This window comes from Trachemys scripta, chromosome 11, assembly GCF_013100865.1.
Source record: "Trachemys scripta elegans isolate TJP31775 chromosome 11, CAS_Tse_1.0, whole genome shotgun sequence".
In the NCBI taxonomy this organism is placed as follows: Eukaryota; Metazoa; Chordata; order Testudines; family Emydidae; genus Trachemys; species Trachemys scripta.
Window position 1 is genome coordinate 74,561,168 of NC_048308.1, and position 23,368 is coordinate 74,584,535.

The following is a 23,368-nucleotide window of genomic DNA, read 5'->3' on the forward strand; positions in this document are numbered from 1 at the left end:
CTTGGTAGTTGTAAGCCCTAAGGTAAGGGTGAAGAAGGGGAAGTGGCCCAGAAAAACTGTGATACAACCCTGAAAGGGGAATTGAATTTAGTGGCCCAGCTGGAGAGCTGGGGCCAGAAAAGCCCAGAGAGGTGAAGAGTCTCCAGGGAGGAAGCCCTGGGAACAGGGCTCCATAGCAGGGCCAAGGGAATATTGGACTGATTGTGAGACAAGGCCAAGGAGGGCTACAGAGACATTCCAACTGAGGGGTACTGAGATAGTCCCCTGTTGGACTGTTTACCCCAGAAGGGGTTTGATTTGTATTTTGCACAGACAGTGTGACACAGCCAGAGGCTGAGTCGCTGAAGACCTACCATAATTAGAGAGAGAGTGCAGGCACACGCACTCAGCCAGGGGGCGCTTCTCCATTACAGAAGTTTAAAGGGTGACATGATCACAATTTATAAATGCCTGCATTGGAAACAAAAATTTGATAACGGGCTTTTCATCAGACAACAGTATAACAAGATCCAATGGTTGGAAGATGAGGGTAGGCAAATTCCGACTGGAAGTTGTGCTCATTTTGTAGCAGTGAAGGTAATTTACCATTGGAACAAATTACTGAGAGTTGTGAAGGATTCTCCATCTCTGGCTATTTTAAAATCAAGATTGGATATTTTCCCAACACAAATGCTCTAGTTCAAACAGGAACTAATTCCAGAAAGTCCTATGGCCTGTGTTATACAGGAGGTCAGACTAGAACCCTTGGAATCTATGGGAGGTTCTACAACCAGGACTCAGCCATTGGTTCAGTCTCTCACTGTAACTGCCCTGGGGAGTTGTGATTTCATTGCACGCTACCAGGCCACAACAACTTAGAAGCCCTGTTCATCTGTCACTACATCCGCATCGACATCTTCCAGGGGCAGAAGGAAGCACTGCTCTGAAGATGAGCCATCCCAGGCATCTGATAAGCTGAGATAAAAGGGTCATCAGATACATGACAAGTGCCCAAAGCCTGAAAAGGCCCCTTCTGGTACCCCAGTACCAATTTCCAAGTCAGCACATACAGTACTGTGTAAATCTCTGCACAGCACTGACCCTGGTACTGATCCTTCAGCCCCAACCCCAACACCGAGTACCTTGTTACCCAGAAGCCCAGCAATGAGTGACTCTGTGATTGTAGCCCTCTTTCCTTCCAACTGAGTGCAAACTGTTTCTATGGTGCCTGTGACATTATCTGATTAAAATATGAGCATGTAGATCATTGTTGCTACCACTGTTATATAATCACAACAAATCTTATGCAAAGTATGTCAAATAAGGTGTCTATGGAAAGTTATGATTTGCTGAATATGTATGCATGTATCATTTTTTGTATTTGAAGTTATGAGTATTGGCTCTTTACCTGTATTTCAAATGTTTGCTTCTGGTAACACTTACATGGTAAAAAGAACAGGAGTACTTGTGGCACCTTAGAGACTAACAAATTTATTTGAGCATTAGCTTTCGTGGGCTAAAGCCCACTTCTACCTTACAAGGTATTTAGCCAGCACATTGTGAAGGAAGTAGTCAAGTTGAATGGCCCATCAAAGAACACTTAACTCACAGTGGACCATGGAAGATGCCTATCTACACTTAATGGACTTTCCTGTGGACGTTCTAACTAGAGTATGGGTAATGGCTTCTGCTATGACTAAGTGAAACATGCATGGACACGTGACTTGCCCATGTGGCTCCAAACTCCATCTGGTTACCTGTAATTTTCCAAAAACTAGCACAATGGGTTTCCCTTCACTTGGCAGAAGCTATAAAAGGCTCTGGAAACATCTCCATTTGGCCTCCTTTCTGCTCAAACCTCTGGACTATGATGAAATTGTACTAATGGGAACATTCTAACAAGGGACTGAGGACCTTCCAGTGATTTGGAAGCAACCAGAGACTTAACAAGACAGCAGTTTTTTCCATCACTGCTACAAGCCTGATCCAAGAACTTTGCAATTGTTGTATGTATTTGATTTCTTTAACCAATTTTAACTCTCACCTTTCTTTGTTTTTATAAATAAACCTTTAGATATTAGATACTAAAGGATCGGCAACAGCATGATTATTGGGTAAGATCTGAGTTATATATTGACCTGGGTGTGTGGCTGGTCCTTTGGGATCAGAAGAACCTTTTTTTTTTTTTTTGGATGAAATTAGTTTTAAATAACCGCACATCATTAAGTCTAGTGCCTGGGTATTGAATCCAGGACTGGAATATCTAAGGAGGCTGCATTTCTGACTTCTTGTTAGCCAGTGTGGTGAGACAGAAGTTTACTTTGGTTGCTGGTTTGGTACATCTCATGGAAGAATAACTACCAGTTTTGGGGTGTGCCTGCGCTTTTTTTCCCCCAGCAGCTTGTCCTGAATTTGGTATTCTCAGTGGTGACCCATGGAGGCATGGTGACAGTGCCTATTACCGCGACACCAGATATCTCAGCCCTGAAAGCATAAGTGGTGCTGAGTACTGTCGGTGGGCCCTACACCAGAGTCCCCTCTCCCTGAGAGATGGAGAGTGATGGTATCCAAACCACTAGCTTTGGAGTCACTGATATGCCAGGTTAAAGAGGTGTATACCTGGTACTGACCTCTCCTATGCTACGACATGGCATGGGTAGCTCATTGGGAGTCAGACGGGGATAATAGGGAGCAGTCCATGAGGGTAGTAGTTCATAAGGATCAATCTTCCTGGTACCCAACCCATGTGCCCTCCACCACAGTACTGATATCTGTGACCACTGTGACTTTACTGGTTGGCCTGGGGTGTACAGCCTTTCTCCCAGAAGCCTGCAGTAAATCCACTCATGCTGACTCAATATGGGAATTCAAGATATTCCAGGACATGATGAAGTGCATGGCAAAGACCTTGGATAGACCTCAGGAAGGAGTCTAAGAGAAACAACACAAACACTTAGACACCAGGGAGACTTGCCATATCCATTAACAAAAGTCTCCTGGAGTCTGCAAAAATATTTGGCATCCCCTTTCATCCATCCCAGCCCTACTGAAAATTGCTGACAGAAGGTACCAAGTCTCTGCTAAGAAATGCAGTCTGTTTGGCTGCAAAGTGTATTCATCAGATCAGGGTGGCTAATACTATACCCCCTCTCAAAATATGGCTATTTAAACTGGGACACGTTGTCTCAGTTTATAGACAAGCTCTGAAAGGAATATCCAGAAGAGATAACGTCTGTCACAGCTGAGAAACAGCTGACTGTCTGCACTTCATTATAAGCTACTCTGGACATGAATGACATTGCACCATGCACTGTGGCCACTACAAAAGCTACGAGGAGGTTGTTATGGCTCCAGTACTCAGGGAGCCCCAGGGAAGTCCAAGTAACAATTAAGAACTTCCCATTTCAGAATAATGAACTTTTTTTACAACTGAATGGATGAGACTCTACACTCCTTGAAGGACTCACGTGTGACTCTGTGCTCTTTGGGTCTGTATGTCCCAACCCCAAGGAGGAAGTCATCACACTAGCAGCTGTCCTTTAGGACAGTGCTCTCCTGTCCAGTATTTAGGGCCCTACCAAATTCACGGCCATGAAAAACGCGTCACGGACTGTGAAATCTGTTCTCCCCTCGTGAAATCTGGTCTTTTGTGTGCTTTTACCTTATACTGTACAGATTTCACGGGGGGAGACCAGCGTTTCTCAAATTGGGGGTCCTGACCCAAAAGTGGTCACAAGGTTATTTGAGGGGGTCGTGGTATTGCCACTCTTATTTCTGCGCTGATTTCAGAGCAGGGCAGCTGGAGAATGGTGGCTGTTGGCCAGGTGCCCAGCTCTGAAGGCAGCGCCCTGCTAGCAGCAGCGCAGAAGTAAGCGTGGCATCACTTGACAGAGGATGGATCACTTGATGATTCCCTGTTCTGTTCATTCCCTCTAGGGCACCTGGCATTGGCCACTGTTGGAAGAGAGGATATTGGGCTAGATGGACCTTTGGTCTGACCCAGTATGGTCATTCTTATGTTCTAATACCATACCATGCCACCTTTACTTCTGCACTGCTGCCTTCAGAACTGGGCAACTAGAGAGTGGCGGCTGCTGACTGAGGGCCCAATGTACATGGCAGAGGGGCATTGCTGGCACATGATGGCATATATCACATTGAGGGCTCATTCACCTGCACATCTACCAATGTGATATATGCCATCATGTGCCAGCAATGCCCCTCTGCCATGTACATTGGCCAAACCGGACAGTCTCTACGCAAAAGAATTAATGGACACAAATCTGACATCAGGAATCAAAATACTCAAAAACCAGTGGGAGAACACTTTAACCTGTCTGGTCATTCAGTGACAGACCTGCGGGTGGCTATATTACAACAGAAAAACTTCAAAAACAGACTCCAAAGAGAGACTGCAGAGCTAGAATTGATATGCAAACTAGACACAATCAACTCCGGTTTGAATAAGGACTGGGAATGGCTGAGCCATTACAAACATTGACTCTATCTCCCCGTGTAAGTACTCTCACACCTATTATCAAACTGTCTGTACTGGCCTAGCTTGATTATCACTTCAAAAGTTTTTTTTCTCTTAATTAATTGGCCTCTCAGAGTTGGTAAGACAACTCCCACCTGTTTATGCTCTCTGTATGTGTGTATATATATCTCCTCAATATATGTTCCATTCTATATGCATCCGAAGAAGTGGGCTGTAGTCCACGAAAGCTTATGCTCTAATAAATGTTAGTCTCTAAGGTGCCACAAGTACTCCTGTTCTTCTTTTTACAGTCCTGTAAGAAGTCCACTTCTCATTAAAGTGGTGGAAAGACTCTCATCAGGTGTGCAACAGAGTACCTGTTCTTTACACTTCTACCTAGCAAGACACTGATGACTCTACTCAGATACAGAAGCTCATCTAGATAGATTGTCTTAAATTCAGAGCCTGTGGTTGTCTCAAGAAGCCTCCATATAAATGTCCTGTTGCTCAGAGCTATCTGTCTGGTATGCCAAGCATTGCTGCCTCTCTTCTGGGTTCCACAATACAGGTGCTGACAGACAGCACCATATCTGTGCATCATGTTAACTGACCAGATCATCCCCACTCTATCAGGAAGCCATGCAGCTCTGGAATTGGTGCATTTAAAGCAGCAGCTTTAAAGAATTTTTGCATGAGGAACTTGCAAACCTTAGCACCTGACCCAGAACTGAAGACTTTTTAATTTGATAGACTCTAGCAGACAAGCCCAGTTATAGTTTAGGTGTATGTTTTTGAAAGATTCACAAGGTTATAATAAATAATGGAGATATCCCATCTCCTAGAACTGGAAGGGACCTTGAAAGGTCATTGAGTCCAGCCCCCTGCCTTCACTAGCAGGACCAAGTACTGATTTTGCCCCAGATCCCCAAGTGGCCCCCTTGAGGATTGAACTCACAACGCTGGGTTGAGCAGGCCAATGCTCAAACCACTGAGCTATCCCTCCCCCCCTCCAATGGGAATCACATGGTGGAAATGAGCTTTGAAAATGCTGACAGAACAGGGTGGATTGTTTTAAAGCTAAGTGACCTGAACCACCGATTTAAATCAGCAAGCAGGAAACCTTGATTTAAATCATACATTTTAATCTTGTATTGCATTTATATTGTTACATTATTTTCCTAAAGTAAGGTTGATTCTCATTGATTGGTGTAAATTGGTACTACTTTTTGCTAACCAGGAGACTACATTTTATATAGATAGATAGATATGTAAACATTTATTTAAGCACCTATGTAGCTTAACATGCTTTCACTCAGATTCTTATTTGTTACAGTTTTATTATGTTAGAAAATGGTGAATGACAGATGCACGTCTTATTTACTAGATGACTTTTACTAGTGATTTGTGTCAAGCTGCATTTGGATGGAAATTGGAATTCAGTTAAAATGTCCAAAACCACCATTTTAAAACTGATTATTAATTAAATAAAACTAATAAATAAACTTACTTTTTAGTAAGCATGTTTTGCATTTAAAACTAACTAATTTATTAAACAGAAGAAGTAGTATCTGTAATTAGTTAATTGAACTGATTATGTCCGGTCACCGTTTCCTTCAAAGTTTTAAAACCAGTAAAACTCATCCCCTCACACCTCATTTTTGTTCATAATTTGGAAATTGTTTTCTCAACTTTGAATGAACTAGTTATTGAACTGAACTGGCTGAGTAAACTGAAATACAGACAATATTATCTCTGTACCTGCAGAAGAGGCTAGTCAAAAGCTGGGTTAGCATTTAACAAACTCTGGTTTCAGGTGCTTAGCTAGAGATTTCTGCCAGTTCAGTGGTTTGACTTTCTTTAAAACTTTGGCAGCAACATGTAAGGCTTGAATATTATTTTATTTCCTTAAAATAAATGATTTCACTAGATTATAATACGTTTAGACCTTAATTTAGGTGGTCATAATTTCAAATTTAATTTTAAATAGGTTAATTTTCTTTAAAATAGCACATTAATGTAAATAAAAATATTATTTACATAAAAATCCAATTTTTAATATTTTTTTAAAAAGAATCATTGATTTGTATCCAACATGAGACAGGAGATAATGGATACATCTGAAAGGTAATTTATAATCAAATTTGTGACCTATATAAAAGTTGCTGGGCCTAATCCTGGTCTCTCCAAAGTCAGCGGAAGCAGGGACCTTGTTTGGGGGACCTTTTATAATGTGTGCAAGGTAAATTAACAGTACTAAGTAGTTCTTATGCATAGTTGTCTACACACTCTTTGCAGCATAAGAAAGAGTAGGCCTTCTCTGTTGATACGTATATGGAAGATATGTTATATAACTGCTAGTATCTGTTATGCTCCTGAAGCATATTACAGTAGCTATTTCAAAGTTGTCATGTTTAGTGTGTGCCCCCAAGTTGCAATCTTACATGGGGAAATGGAGGGAGTGAAAAGTCCTTTACCCACAGGAAGTTTGAGCAGATTTTTGCTCTGAGTAGTTCTGCCGCCTGTGTCAGCCAGCTCCGAGCCACCGAGAGCAGGGGACCCTGAAGCTCTGTGCCTCCATGGGGGGTGGGAGCCCCAGCTGCCTAGTGGCTCCCCATTTTGTCATGGATACTTTTAGTAAAAATCAGGGACAGATCACGGGCTTCCATTAATTTTTCTGTATTACCTGTGACCTGTCCATGACTTTTACTAAAAATATCTGTGACAAGTTGCTGACATCTGCTGGGAGAGAAATACAGCAGTACACAGACAATCCAGGAAGTTTTTGGAGGGTATTGTGGCAACTTCCTGGTGCAAGTGCTGAAGGAACCAACTAGGGGCAGAGATCTTCTTGACCTGCTGCTTACAAACAGGGAAGAATTGGCAGGGGAATTGGAGTGGGTGGCACCTGGACAGCAGTGACCATGAGATGGTCGAGTTCAGGATCCTGACAAAAGGAAGAAAGGAGAGCAGCAGAATATGGACCCTGGACCTCAGAAAAGCAGACTTTGACTCCCTCGGAGAACTGATGGGCAGGATCCCCTGGGAGGCTAATTTGAGGGGGAAAGGAGTCCAGGAGAGCTGCCTGTATTTTAAAGAAGCCTTATTGAGGGCGCAGGAACAAACCATCCAAATGTGCAGAAAGAATAGTAAATATGGCAGGCGACCAGTTTGGCTTAACAGAGAAATCTTCGATGGGCTTAAACAACCAAAAAAGGAAGCTTACAAGAAGTGGAAACTTGGACAGATGACTAGGGAGGAGTATAAAAATATTGCTCAAGCATGCCAGGGTATAATCAGGAAGGCCAAAGCACAATTGGAGTTGCAGCTAACAAGGCATGTGAAGGGTAACAAAAAGGGTTTCTACAGGTATGTTAGCAACAAGAAGAAGGTCAAGGAAAGTGTGGGACCCTTACTGAATGAGGGAGGCAACCTAGTGACAGAGGATGTGGAAAAAGCTGAAGTACTCAATGCTTTTTTTGCCTCGGTCTTCACAGACAAGGTCAGCTCCCAGATTGCTGCCCTGGGCAGCACAGTATGGAGAGGAGGTGAGCAGCCCTCAGTGGTGAACGAACAGGTTAAGGACTATTTAGAAAAACTGGACATGCACAAGTCCATGGGGCTGGATCTAATGAACCTGAGGATGCTAAGGGAGTTGGCTGATGTGATTGCAGAGCCATTGGCCATTATCTTTGAAAACTCGTCGTGATTGGGGGAGGTCCCGGATGATTGGGAAAAGGCAAATATAGTGTCCATCTTTTAAAAAGGGAAGAAGGAGAATCCGGGAAACTACAAACCAGTCAGCCTCACCTTAGTCCCTGGAAAAATCATGCAGCAGGTCCTCAAGGAATTCATTTTGAAGCACTTGGAGGAGAGAATGATAATCAGGAACAGTCAACATGGATTCACCAAGGGCAAGTCATGCCTGACCAACCTGATTGCCTTCTATGATAAGATAACTAGCTCTGTGTATATGGGGAAAGTGGTGGACGTGATATATCTTGACTTTAGCAAAGCTTTTGATACAGTCTCCCACGGTATTCTTGTCAGCAAGTTTAAAAAAGTATGGATTGGATGAATGGACTGTAAGGTGGATAGAAAGCTGGCTAGATCATCGGGCTCAACGGGTAGTGATCAACAGCTCGATGTCTAGTTGGCAGCCGGTATCAAGCGGAGTGCCTCAGAGGTCGGTTCTGGGGCCAGTTTTGTTCAACATCTTCATTAATGATCTGGATGATGGGATGGATTGCACCCTCAGCAAGTTCATGGATGAACTAAGCTGGGGGGAGAAGTAGATATACTGGAGGGTAGGGATAGGGTCCAAGTGACCTAGACAAATTGGAGGATTGGGCCAAAAGAAATCTGATGAGGTTCAACAAGGACAAGTGCAGAGTCCTGCACTTAGGACGGAAGAATCCCATGCACCGCTACAGGCTGGGGACCGACTGGCTAAGCAGCAGTTCTGCAGAAAAGGACCTGGGGATTACAGTTGACAAGAAACTGGATATGAGTCAACAGTGTGCACTTGTTGCCAAGAAGGCTAACGGCATATTGGGATGCATTAGTAGGAACATTGCCAGCAGATCGAGGGACGTGATTATTCTCCTCTATTCGGCACTGGTGAGGCCACATCTGAAGTATTACGTCCAGTTTCGGGCCCCCCACTACAGAAAGGATGTGGACAAATTGGAGAGAGTCCAGTGGAGAGCAACAAAAATCATTAGGAGGCCGGGGCACGTGACTTTTGAGGAGAGGCTGAGGGAACTGGGCTTATTTAGTGTGCAGAAGAGAAGAGTGAGGGGGGATTTGATAGCAGCTTTCAACTACCTGAAGAGGGGTTCCAAAGAGGATTCAGCTGGACTGTTCTCAGTGGTACCAGATGACAGAACAAGAAGCAATGGTCTCAAGTTGCAGTGGGGGAGGTCTAAGTTACATCATGAGGAATTACATTATTAATATTAGGAAACACTATTTCACTAGGAGGGTGGTGAAGCACTGGAATGGGTTACCTAGGGAGGTGGTGGAATCTCCATTTTTAGAGTTTTTTAAGGCCCAGGTTGACAAAGCCCTGGCTGGGATGATTTAGTTGGGGTTTGTCCTGCTTTGAGTAGGTGATTGGACTAGATGACCTCCTGAGGTCTCTTCCAACTCTAAGCTTCTATGATTCTAAGATCTTAGCCTTAATCATGAATGACCATGAGCGGTCTGGATCTCAGTTTTAAGTCTCATTTCAAGACAGGTAACTCTATCCCATGAAGCAGTGATTCTGAAAAAGATTAGGGGGATTGTGGTGGATAATCAGCTGATCATGAGCTCCCAGTGCAACGCTGTGGCCAAAAGGACTAATTCAAAACTTGGATGCATAAACAGGGGATCTCAAGTGGGAGAAGAAATGTTATTTCACCTCTGTATGGCACACGTGTAATTGCTGCTGGAATGCTGTCTCCAGTATTGGTGTCCACAATACAAGAAGATTGTTGATAAATTGGAGAGGGTCCAATTTATCAACAGGAGAACCACAAGAATGATTAAAGGATTAGAAAACATGCTGTCTTCTTTGAGTAGTGTTCTTGTGGGTGCACCTGTGCCTTTGATTGGGGATTTTTGGTAACATTGCCCATGTGGCCCATACATGTGCCCCACACATCCTTGTGCCCCACACCAAGGCTATATGGGATTGTGTGGGTGAACCACTCTTTGTTCCTTCTTAAACACTTTGGGCCTGAGACAGAGTTTACCTATGTCTATTCTCTGTAGTATTCAGCAATTAGTTACTTAGCATATAATTAGATACCTTTTTAGTGTTTTTAGTTGTAGGAACATTTGTTTACCCCCCCCCTTTTTTTTTCTTTCCCTTAAAAAAATATTCATAGATATAGTTAGAAAGTGGTTAAGATTTTTCCCTTCATAGGGGTCAGTTTTTGTTTATTTACACGAGAATGCTGGGCTCCCTGGGATTCAAAAAGTGCCTCTCCTGACATGAGGCTATTCCATTCCTAGTGTCTCTGCTGTAGGGTGACCAGATAGAAAGTGTAAAAAATTGGGACAGGGGGTGAGGGGTAATAGGTGCCTATATAAGAAAAAGCCCCCAAAATCGGGGCTGTCCCTATAAAATTGGGACATCTGGTCACCCTACTCTGCTGATTGGGTGATACTCATATCCCCAGTAAGTGCAAGACCTGCATGTCCTTCAAGGGTAGAGCCAGAAAAAATAGGGAGATCAATTTTAAACTCCTCATGATGGAGAAAGCTTTATGATCAGCTTTGGATCCATGGGTGAAGGGCCCGCCCCCCCACATATGTAGACCCCCGAGTACCGCTAGTGCCCTGTCAACATCAAGATCTCAGTCACTGGAGGCTGCAAGACATATAGGTGGTACGGCACCACCAAGTACATCTACAGTACCACAGACCTCAGTCTCAATGTCTGGCTCTAAGAAGAGGGGAGGAATAAATCTTCAAGAAAATATCAATCACCAATGCACAAGCAGACTATGGAGACCTCAGATCCCAAGAGGAGTTGCACACAGGCTCCAAGTGATGCTGGCGCTGCAAATGCAAAGTGGACTCAGTCATCTTAGAGACACTTGGTACCGAGCTTGGGTATCCATACCCAAAGTGGCAGAGACACAGTTGAGAAAAGTTCTGAGTCCATCCCTGAACAACACTCCGTATCTATAACCAGAAAGTCAGTGGTACCAAAGACTGCTCGGCTACCCGTGGTACCAATGGAATTGGAGCTGACTCACTCTCATGCCAACCACCTGCATCACAACTGAAGACATCCTCCACAGGTCCGCACTCAACCCAATATTTGATACCATCAGTACCACAAGAATTTAGGTACCCTAAAGGCCTGATGGTATCATCAGAGCCAGAATCTCCTCTGTTAACAAGTGCTGGGGGTTATCAGCATCAAGATTCTCTCACCCCTCTGGCTCCTAGAGTACCATACCCACCCTCATCTACTTTGCAAGTGGAACAGCTATCTGCCTCCCCCCCCTGTAGTATGTGGAAGAGGACACCTAAGACTCTCACATATTGGTTCAGAGATCCCCTGTCTATTCTAAGATTCATCTCTCTCCCTCCAAGCTGACATATTAGAGGAGAATAGACCTCAAATGGCATCAACGTGATTACCTCCACCTATGTCATTTGTCCCCCTGAGTGGCCTTGATGGGATCTTTGGATATTCTGTCATCAACAATTTGCAACACAATCTTCACACCACCTGAGGGAGCAGAGAAGGGCCCATTCTCCTCAACATCCTCTACCACCACCTGTGCCAGAGGAGGAGACCTTTGGGGAGCAAGAAGCAAGAGCGGATAAAGAGGTGACACTTCTTACTAGTATTTCCTCCTCCTCACCTGATGAAGCTGTGATGCCTCCATCACCTTCCGTGGTGGATGACTTCAGGTAGTTTCAGGAACTGCTGAATTGCTGACATTCAACAAATTCCTTTAGAGCAAGTTCAGGAATCCCACCATAAACTGCTATATACTTTACACACCTCCGCATTTATGAAGATTACCACTCTGGTCCATGAAGCTCTTATGGGGCCTGCTAAAACTATTTGGCAATCCCCAACTACCACACTGCCTACCTGCAAAAAGCATTATGTCCCTGCCAGAGAATCAGAGTTTCCATTTTTTCACCCAGCTCCGAATTCCCTGGAAGTGGAGTCCATTTATGAACAAGGCAGACAGCATAGCTCAAAGTCCACCCCGTATACAGGAGTCTTACTCTTCAGCTACACTTCAGTTCAGAATAGCAAGTCACCAGGTGCTCATGGCCAAATATGACTATTTGAACTACAAAAAAAATAGTATTTTATTGAGCACCTGCCAGAGGAACATTGTGACCAATTTAAGGTGATTATACAACAGGGTCAGTTCCTGGCAAAGACATCCCTCCAGGCCTCCTTGGATGCTGCAGATACTGCAGCACAATCTGTATCCACTCCAGTGGTCATAAGAAGAGTGTCTTGGTTGCAGATCTTGGGCTTCCCAAGAGGGGTTCAGAGCACCATTGAAGACCTCCCTTTTGATGGTTGCAAGCTCTGTGCAGACTCAATGGATACATATCTCCACACTTTAAAGGATACACTGTGATCCTTAGGGATTTGTATTCTTGTAAATAAGAGGAGATTTAGTAGGTCTCAGATGGCACAGATAGCACACCAGCCTCGTATTCAACTTAGACCAGCTGAGCCCCTTTCCAACAGGCCAAGATACTCTAAAAAGAAACTTCATTCATCTGTAGCTACTTCTCAGCCATGTGCATTCTCCAAGCAAAAAAGAATGGAGAGTGGAGACCAGTTGAAGCATCCTTTTGAGCCACTAGCTACATGTTCTTTGTTAGTTTATTCAGTGAGGACAGCCTTCCTGGTGGCAATCACTTCTGCCCAAAGAGCTGGGGAATTAGGGGCTTTAATGCCAGACACCCACACACACATTTATAGTATTCATCAGAGACAAGATTTTGCTATGGGCCTATCCAAGATTTTTACCTTGGGTGTCTTCAGAATGAATTAATCATTCATCTCCTGTTTTTCCCCAAGACTAATCAAGAAGCCATGTTCCATATCCTAGATGTCAGGAGGGCATTAGCTTTTTACTTAGATAGGACCAAACCTTATAGAAGATCTCCAAGACTATTTGTATCCTTTGTGGACCAAAACAAGTATTCTGTTATTTCAAAACAGGAGTTATCAAAGTAGATCTCTGGATGTATGAAGATCTGTTACAACTGAACTCATTTTCAACCCCTTTGAGAGTGATTACACATTCAACAAGAGCACTATCTGCACCTGTAGCCTGACTTAAAGATGTACCAATTGTAGACATCCAGAGAGCGGCAACTTGGTCCTCTGTTCATACTTTTTCTATCCATTATGTCTTGGTCCTTGCTGCAAGATATGACACTCCTGTGAGCAATGCAGTTCTCTCCTCTGTATTGGACTCTGTTCCGAACCTCCTGCATCCTTAGCGGGGTACTGCTTAGGAGACACCTGAAGCAGAGCACCCACAGAGATGCTACTCAGAGAAGGAGGAGAGGATACTCACCTTGTGCAGTAGCTGGAGTGCTCTGAGATGTGTCCCGCTGTGGGGGATCTGCTACCCACCCTCCTCCTCCTGCTGCTTCGGTGTCTCCCTTTTGGGACTTGGCAGAGGAGAAGGAACTGCGGGCAGTTCGCCCACACAGCCCCATATAACCTCAGTGTGGGGCACAAGGATGTCTAGGATGTATGCGTGGGCTGAAGAGGCATTGCTGTGATCAAAGGCGCATGGCACAGGCACACCTGAGGTGGAGCACTCACAGGGACACACATCTTGAATAACTTCAGTTACTGCACAAGGTGAGTAACCTCTCTTTATAGACTCAAAGAACTCAAGGTATTTAGCTCAACAAAGATAAGGTTAAGGCGTGATTTAATTACAGTCTATAAATACCTACATTGGGAACAAATATTTAATAATGGGCTCTTCGGCCTAGCAGAGAAAGGTCTAACATGATACAATGGCTGGAAGTTAAAGCTAGACAAATTCAAACTGGAAATAAGGCGTACATTTTTAACAGTGAGAGTACTTAACCATTGGAACAATTTCCCAAGGGTTGTGGTGGATTCTCCATCACTGACAATATTTAAATCAAGACGGGATGTCTTATTATGAGCTCTGCTCTAGGAATTACTGTGGGGAAGTTCTCTGGCCTGTGCTATACAGCAGGTCAGACTAGATGATCATAGTGGTCTCCTCTGGCCTTGGAATCTATGAATCTCTGATAGCTGCAACAGCACTGTATTCCTAGCACCAGGAGTGGGAATTGATTAAGGACATTAATTCTACTTAATAATATTCAGACACGTACAGTACAGGGTTCTAGTGAGACTCTGTGGAACCTGGGCATTCCTCTATTCAGCTACTGAATAGGCCCAAATCTGCTTAGTTTATGAGCTAAACTAAGATCAACCCAAGGTGTATTGCATACTGTGATGCTCCAGTATTACTGTTTGATGTGATCTTGTTACAGATCTTTCTATAATCTCTTTACCTTCCCTACCATCACCAATACAAGCATGCATGGATTTTCAGATTTCTGATAAAGCAGACATGCACAACTGAGCGTGATAGCAGGAGATGACATTTTAGCTGCACATTCCCCATAAATAGTAATGGAATGGGCGTGGCTAAATCCTGAAGTAGATGTTGAAAATCATGGAGGTATTTTAGAACCACCGCTGTAAGAATGCCCAACAATATGATCTGCATAGCACTATCCAATTACTCCTTCATCTATAAACAACTGAGCAGGAATTTTCACATTTTCATTTTTGTGTCCCTCTTCCCTTTCAGGTATTAGCAATGCAGAAGCCCGCCAACCAGGAAAAGCACCTAATTTCAGTGTAAACTGGACAGTAGGAGACACTGGTCTTGAAGTTATTAATGCCACAACTGGCAAGGATGAGATGGGTCGTGCATCTCGGCTTTGTAAGCACGCTTTGTACAGTCGCTGGATGCGTATTCATGCAAAGGTATATGTCCAAAGATTGGAGTATTTTTTTAATGTTGGGTTTCAATTTTGCTCAATCTCATAACCACCTTTCTAATAAAAGCTTGTGATGTGCTGCCTTATTATGTGCTGGTTAGTAATTGGGTAAAAATGGGGAAGAGAGATGTCTTTGTTCCACATTTTCTTTACTATGATCATTTCTAGTGTAAATGTATGTGAAGATCTAATTACCTGCCTCTAGAACAAGTAAAGTACAAATGTAGACTCCTTTGAGCTTTGCTTATAATTTTAATGTACTGGACAAGATAGACTCTTTTAGTAGCTCTTCTGGAGCCCAGCACACAGAATACAAAGGTTCCTGTTTGAGAACATGTGGGTAAAAGCCTAGCCCCATTGAAGTCAAAGGTAGTGGCTTAAGGGGGCCAGGTTTTTTTTCCCTTGGTCTTCCCCAGAAGGTGCAGGTAAAGGTCAAAGAATTGCTTTTTGAAAGTTTGGATTTCTTTTCCTCATGATAGTTGATACTTTATAAAAATGAAGAGGTACAAGCAGTAGACCATGGTCCTTAGGGTTCTCCCAGTCCTCTCTTCAAAGCATCTGTATTGATAGAAGCAAATAGCACCTTGAGCCAGTTATTTCAGCAGAATCAGTATTCCTGCAACAGTCCTTTGGAGTCTATCCTTTCTTATTGTAGTGTGGCAAGGCACTGAAATACTGCAATATAGACAGCTAGGTGCTGAGATTGTAGCATAAGCTTGTCATTCACTTTCACCCCATGCCGTTTTCTTAGTCCTTTGTCACTGTTCAGAGATCCTTCTCACAAGAATATGTGGAAGGAAGACATTTCTGTCTTTTTAAGGGCAGTAGAGCAGGCAGGATTGTGGGGAAAAAACAAGCCTTATTCAGAAAAATAATAACCCCTTAGGTTTAAATGTTTTTCTTCCTCCCCTGCCCAACTTGGTTAACGTGTCACTCTGAAATATTTTCATGAACAGATATGAATGGGTGGGGTCACAAGTGATGGCTTGACAAAGTGGTGCTGCCTAGTGGGTGGAATCCATTATGACTTGGTGTTGGTGAGAGAGGATTGGGAGGAGTTGTGAAACATTATGAGGTACTAGTTCACTAGAATCTAGAAACTTCTGGAGAGTAGGCAGCGTTCCTAATAATATGCATTGGGCCAGCTCATCTTAGTTTTCAGTCTTTATGGGGCTTCTTTTGATTAAATTAATGGCTGTTTCTCAGTCCTACTGTAGTAAATGTGAAAGCTCTAAATGTCAATACTGCAAAGGGCTGATTAGTCTTTAGAGGTCAGCAGACATAAGTACATTAATTTAACTGGTTGATGCTGAGGGAAGTGGTAGGAAACAAGCAATTGAATAAACTAAAGTAATGAAAACAGATAATTCTTCCAAAGTGAAAGGTAACCATTGCCGAATGTGTAAAATAGCAAGATAGAAAGGATTTGTACTTATCTCAAAGAATGCAAAAAATATTTTTCTCTGGATTCTTCAAGATTAAATGTGCCATTGAAGGAAACTATGTTGAAATAGAAAAGCAAAACATTGATGAGTTTACCGATTGTGCAAGTGAGAAATTTGATGCTATCATCACCATCTAAACATATTCTCACTGATAATTTAAATCTACGTTCCAGTCTTTCCAGCAGCTTTTTAACATAAGCCTTGTTTAGCAGTAATCTCTGTACTTCTGTGACATCCCAAAGTAGACCAGTCAGTGATTATGCTATACAGCAACTGAAAAAAATGCAGATTTGGACTTGATAAGAAAGTTGCAACCTTCTTTTATGCTAACAACTTCACCTTCAGTGTAACAGAAAATGAACAATTTAAGAAACGGTTAAAGCACTTCACCCTGGATGTTCTCTTCCAGACAGATCCACTTCTGCATGCTGCAAGTGAAAACACAGGAAAAATTAAAGGGAAAACAAAAAGAATTACATTGACTTTAATGAAAGATGGGATAGTTGGCTGAACATGAGAAACAAACTGATAGCTTCAAGCATCAGTTCAGGAGAACATGCTTTCCTATCCACGCTTAATGGTATTGATTCTACATCTAGGGAAAAACGCAGAATGATGTGTTGAAATTGCTGAAGATATCATCCTGTAGCACAGAAAGGAGTTGCCATTGCCTCACAGAACAAAAATAAAATGAAAAAGATGAGAGACTTTCTAGGGTCCGGTTATCCCCAATATCTGACACACGAGTTTTCAAAGCACCATTTGCATTGGTGTTTCTACATTCTGCCGGAGCAGAACCACGGGCTTGGGGGAGCTTCTGTTCAGTATTTCGCTTATTAATCTATCCTGTAAAGCTGCAGAGCTGCTTCAGATGGTCCTGCTGTCATGCACCCCCCTTTCATGGGGCAGGGAGGGTGACAGGAGGTTACACATAGGCCTTCCACCCATGCTGCACAGGGCGTGTGTATCTCCTGCTTAAGGCCCTGGAATACTGCTTCCCTCCCCCAGCCCTGCTGTCAGGGGAGCCTTTACAACCACAAAGGTGGGTGGGAACAGTCTCATGAAGAGTAGAAGGGTGGGTTTCAAAGAGAATTCCAGCCAGTTGCTATCAAGCAATATGATGATGGTTTCAATTTGACCTTCAAGGTGCTTATGGAAATGAGTAGATCCTCAGGGATCCCATTGGACCAATAGTTTTGCTATGAGCTGTGAAGTGATACGTAGTTGGATACAAATCAACAGTAATGTTCTATCCAAAAAGGGTAGAATGCAGTGTTTGTCGTTCTTGCAAATTGCTGCACTCATTCTCTCGTTTTCCTTGATTCTGGTTCCTGGAATGGCTTTGTGTAATAGTTTGTTTTCTTTCTTTTTCTATTTGTGCAGCTTTCCTCTAGCCTGCGCTCAAAGATCCTCAAACCGAACCTGTACCATGACACTAAGCAGGTGGCCACTAAGTATCAAACTGCCAAAGAGTGTTTGTTTAAAGCGTTCCTGAAGGCAGGGCTTGGAGCCTGGGTGGAGAAACCAATAGAGCAGGATCAGTTTTCTCTCACTGTCTAATCCATGGACTGCACATCACTTTGGAACAATTCTGGAAATCCTGGCGTCCGGCATCATTTTCTGGCATCAGCTGTCAAAGCATCTTTTTGACACTTTGAAACTAACTAGCAAATCGATGTTATGTTTTGCTCAAATATTGGAAGTCAATGATAAGTTGCTACAATAATTCTATATTTTGTTATAAAAATAATTTTGGTTTACTTCTCTAGAAAATCCTCTTACTGTAGAAAAAAATTCAGTAAGGCTGTCTTTAACAGGACCAGATGACTCATATTTTTCTGGGTTAGAAATAATTCCCTTTTTTAATGCAATATAAGCAAGTGCATGAAAACATGTAGATTGCATTAGGTTTTACACCGCATTTTTTTAGCCTGTAGCTTAATTTAATCAAAAGAAGCTACAAAGTTAATTTCTGCTCTTCTGTTAGCGTGGTTTGTTTTGTTTGTTTGTTTTTTGTTTAATTGCAGAGCATATAGGTGACAAAGTCAGAATGGATTTTGGACAGCTAGCTTTTCCCTTCTTCCTTGCTCTTTAAAACCAGCTGCTGAAAACTTCATGTCTTTGATGTATGTATTTATTAGTCTGTGACCTGGTTTTTAACATACCGCTTTTTATTCTGTTTTTTAAAATACATTTACATGCATTGTGAAGTCATCATTTTTTACCACTGGAAACTGGAAACAAAAAATAAGTATTTGTAAGTTAAGAAATTTAGTCTATAGTGTACAAAACCTGTTTAGAAGTAGGCAATTTGTATATCCCAGGAACTCATGCAAACACCACCATAACATTAACAGTAATGTGGCAACTTCAAAAAAACAGTTGTTCATTTTGGGGAAATAATTCTGATTTGCCAAAAATAACCCATTCATAGAATGTTAATTACAGTTTTTCTCAAAGAAATGAGAGGCCTAGTAAGGATGAAAGAATTGTTAAACTTCTTTTTTATGGTCTTCAAAGACTTAACAACTGGACTGTTGTGTCCCCTGAAGATTGTATTGCCTGTAGCTTCACATACATGATGATCTATAAAAGTCTTAGTTCTAAGTTTTGTTTGCTCTAGTATATATTTAGAATGGTATTTTATTTATAAAAGCTCTTTTATGTTAAAATTTTCACATATGCTAGATGTAAAAATGAAAAATAGCAGGGAAAATACTGCCAGGTCTGTTAAGTCAGTGGGTGCATAGACAGCACGTTTAGAACAATTTGTAAGCGAAATGAAAGTCTGACGATGGATTGGAGAAATCCCTTTTTCTCAGCATAGCAGGTATAATTCTCTAGTTCCATCCAATATGTCTAAGTACATGATGTGACCTGTGTATCAAATATATTGCGTGGACAAATTCTGAAAAACACCTCAAAGTATTTTTAAGTCCTATTTTTAAAAAAAATTAATTTATAATAGCAGTAACTACCTCAGCACCGGGCATTTCCTGGAGAGTAGTGGCTCCATGGATGTTGTGGAAAGTGATACAAAAACTCTTTCCATCCAGTAATCAATACGCTGGAAATGCCCTGTCCTGCAATCATTATTGCTCAATTATGAATCAAAGTGAAAAAAATTATCAAGACTAAAAGTTGCCTGAATATTGTACTAAACCTCCTAATTAGAGTCTGAGTAGCAATACATGAATGTGTAAAATAAACTCTGGTAGGGGAAAAACATTCAGAATGTGTGAAGGCAAGTGATGTACATGCTCTTTCAAAATACAAGATTTACATTGTGTCTGTCTTTGCAAATGTCTTTGGCCCTCAACCTGCAAACACTTTTGCAATTGCTTAAAGTTAAGCACAAGTAGACCCAGGGAACTGCTCATGTGCTCAAAATTAAACGTGTGCATAAATTTGCAGGATTGAAGCCAAAATGTGGAGAACTGCAAATTAGAGCAATTTGTGAACTTTCTAGCTGGTCTCACCATGTGGATTTTCTTGGAATTAGTCTTACTATTAAATGAAATCTCTGTTTTTAAGGGACTCTGTCTATTGATGATTTACTTTGCCATCTTAATCTATTTTTACCAATCTTTTTAAATTTCTCATTCAGAAGTTGAGCTCTCTTCAGATTTTATTTTGAAGTTCAGGCAGTTATTAGATGAGATTATTTTTTTATTGATGAAGTCCTGAATGTGAGTAATATATTTAAGTATTATTGTAGGCATAAATTTTAAGACATTCAAATTTACTATGAATATATGGAAACTATAAGTGAGAGTTCCAGGCAGAATTCTTTTTGATAAAAGAGCATTATTTGATTGATATGAGGAATGAGTTCTCATTCATTATAGTTCTAGGGTTTTCAAAATGTTTTCCAGGATCATGTGTAACCCATATCAGTCATCGAGGAGCCAATGGCTTTCCGCACACCTGCTTATTCATTTTTGTTCAGTAATATGTGAAAATCAGAAGTTGTAGGGAAAAAAAGTGTTCCTGTAAAAGATTTCTTTGAGATTGTTATATTCAGCTAAATTCTGCCATGTCCCTTTTTTGTCATTCTGTGCCCCTTCATATTCTTGGCCTTTGTATTCTTTGTAATACTCCTATATTCTTTACAGATCACCATCATCAAGCATGGATGGCTTTTTATGCATTTAATTTTAAATGATTGCAGAGGATAAAGGCAACATGGCTGCCAACAGCTGTTGAAATTTGGGGTTGACCTTTCTCTATCAAGCATTTAGCTTGGCATTTATTTTGAGAGGTTGGATGGTCTTTTTGAATATCTTCATTGTGCGATTTAGTATGTAATGGTGGCGGTGGCTAATCTTAGCAAGGATTTGTTATGCTATCCTGGGAATTCTTGGGGTTTTTTAAGTTGATATAAGTGTATATCTCAGGTTCGTCACAAAATTTAAATGAGTAACAACTTTAAAGTTAATAAATACTTGAAGAAATATAATTTAAGATGTTTTTCCAAATTACATTCTAGCTACAATAAAAGATAATAGGTTAGTAACATAGAACACTGTAAATGTAGAGATTTTTTAAAAAAATATATTCTGTAGGGGTGTGGAAAGGAACTAGGACCTGGAAGTGAAACTTGAAGCATTTGGTTATGTCCGTGCTCAGGATTTAATACCCAGAGAACATGTCCTGTCACTTGCTGATGATGAATCATACTAATCAGAGTTCTTTAAGTTAAAAACTGTCTTCACATTAATATGCTAGCTCTTTCCCATCCCCCCACAAAGCTCCCAACCCTTTAGTGTAGTTAGTGATAAAAATTATGATAGTTAAATAGTGTGCAACTTAGACATGTACAACAATGGGCTCCCTGCACAGGTGACAGTTTTAGTATCTTCCTCATTCTAGATAGTACAAACACACTATTATAGGGTAGAAACTAATTAATGGGGGGGAACCCTCAGAGTAGCAGCAGATCTTTATATGGTGCCATCATTAAAACCTAAAACAACTCACGACTGAAATTTCAGGCACCTCAGAGCTGCATCACTGGTGTTTTGTTTTACCAGTATGCATCTTTGCTTTTAAATATTTTATCCACCTAAAAATAAAAACAATCTTTCAACTGGATACCTTGTATGTACAAATTATAATACTTTCTGCTGGTGAGGGGGTAAAATTATTAGTTGTAGGCTGCTGATCCCAGCTGACACAGTGTTGTGCACTCAATTTGCATGTCTGTAATGAAAGAGTCAAGGTGACATCATGAAAACTGTTTTCTTTCCCATCTCTCCCAAAGACAAATTATTTTTCACAGGGAGAAAGACTTGAGTCTTGGGACATTTTGAGTTGAGGTTGCCACATAACTGAAGTGGAACTTTCTTTCTTATTTTTTTTAAATAACACGCTAAAGGTTCTCCATACATTGAAAATTATCTTTTTGCCTTTTGCCAAAGCAAGCTTTTTCACTCCGAGGGGACAATTTCAAGTCTTTGCATTTTTATCATAATAGAGTGTCTGTTATGAAAATCATCCTGAAGTTTTTTGAATGGGAAGGTGAGCTGTGATTCAGATATGTGATGGGAAACAAAATGTTTATAGTTATTTAAAACATAAAAGTGAGCCCACAGAAATAAAATGTATACAAAATGTATAAAATATATTATCCTGTCTGCGAATTGCTGTGTGGTTTTTGGTTTTGGTTTTTTAAAGACAGGCAGCCTTATAAAATAACATATCAGCTGAACTGAAAGTTTTTTGGTGCAATTTACGGTAATACTTGGGTACAGTCCCAATCAGATATAGACTGGACATGATGAAAACTGCTGCATAAGAGTGTGGTATGGTTTTTATTTATTTATTTATATGCATATTAAGAATATCATAGAATCATAGAAGATTAGGGTTGGAAGGGACCTCAGGAGGTATCTAGTCCAATCCCGTGCTCAAAGCAGGACCAACCCCAACTAAATCATCCCAGCCAGGGCTTTGTCAATTTGGGCCTTAAAAACCTCTAAGGAAGGAGATTCCACCACCTCCCCAGATAACCCATTCCAGTGCTTCACCACCCTCCTAGGGAAATAGTGTTTCCTAATATCCAACCTAGACCTCCCCCACTGCAACTTGAGACCATTGCTCCTTGTTCTGTCATCTGCCACCACTGAGAACAGCCGAGCTCCACCCTCTTTGGACCCCCCCTTCAGGTAGTTGAAGGCTGCTATCAAATCCCCCCTCACTCTTCTCTTCTGCAGACTAAATATCCCTAGTTCCCTCAGCTTCTCCTCATAAGTCATGTGCTCCAGACCCCTAATCATTTTTGTTGGCCTCTGCTGGACTCTTTCCAGTTTGTCCACATCCTTTCTGTAGTGGGGGGCCCGAAACTGGACGCAATACTCCTCACCAGTGCCGAATAGAGGGGATTAATCACTTCCCTCCATCTGCTGGCAACTATATAGATATAGATATATACACACACACTAATGCAGCCCAATATGACATTAGCCTTCTTGGCAACAAGGCCACACTGCTGACTCAAATCCAGCTTCTCGTCCACTGTAATCCCCAGGTCCTTTTCTGCAGAACTGCCGCATAGCCAGTCGGTCCCCAGCCTGTAGCAGTGCCTGGGATTCCCATTGAGTTCAGTGAGTCCAGGATTTCATCCTATACATTTAAATATTGTTGACTTTAATAATGAAGCAAAACAAAATCATTTAAATAAATATCAAAAGTAACACGGATTTTGAAATCCCTGTACTGACAATTTTGTACTCTCGCTGCTAATCATGCCAACAGTATAGCAGAAGGCCTTTGTGGGGGTCTTGCTTTGTTTTTGTTTTCTTTAGTGAAACTATAAAACAGATCTAAGAAATGTAATTTATGTACATAATAATCCAATCCATTTGGAGACAGCAGTTGTGACATTTTAAAGAATTTTTATCTTTGAGTGACAGAGTCTGTA

At 41.6% G+C, this 23,368-nt stretch overlaps 1 protein-coding gene across 14 annotated transcripts in view; it reads left to right on the forward strand.

Moving 5' to 3' along the window:
* The window catches only part of ADARB1 (adenosine deaminase RNA specific B1), a 238,339-nt gene extending 218,360 nt beyond the window's left edge, over nt 1-19,979 (forward strand). For 13 of the 14 annotated variants that reach the window (XM_034786332.1, XM_034786335.1, XM_034786343.1 and 10 more), the window contains 2 exons: nt 14,809-14,987; nt 17,830-19,979. In XM_034786332.1, the coding sequence (XP_034642223.1) occupies nt 14,809-14,987; nt 17,830-18,006 (356 nt within the window). In that variant the 3' untranslated portion in view covers nt 18,007-19,979. Of the gene's footprint in view, nt 1-14,808; nt 14,988-17,829 lie in introns of those variants that run through there. The other variant, XM_034786345.1, reaches the window with a different exon arrangement.
* The last annotated feature ends 3,389 nt before the right edge of the window (nt 19,980-23,368 follow it).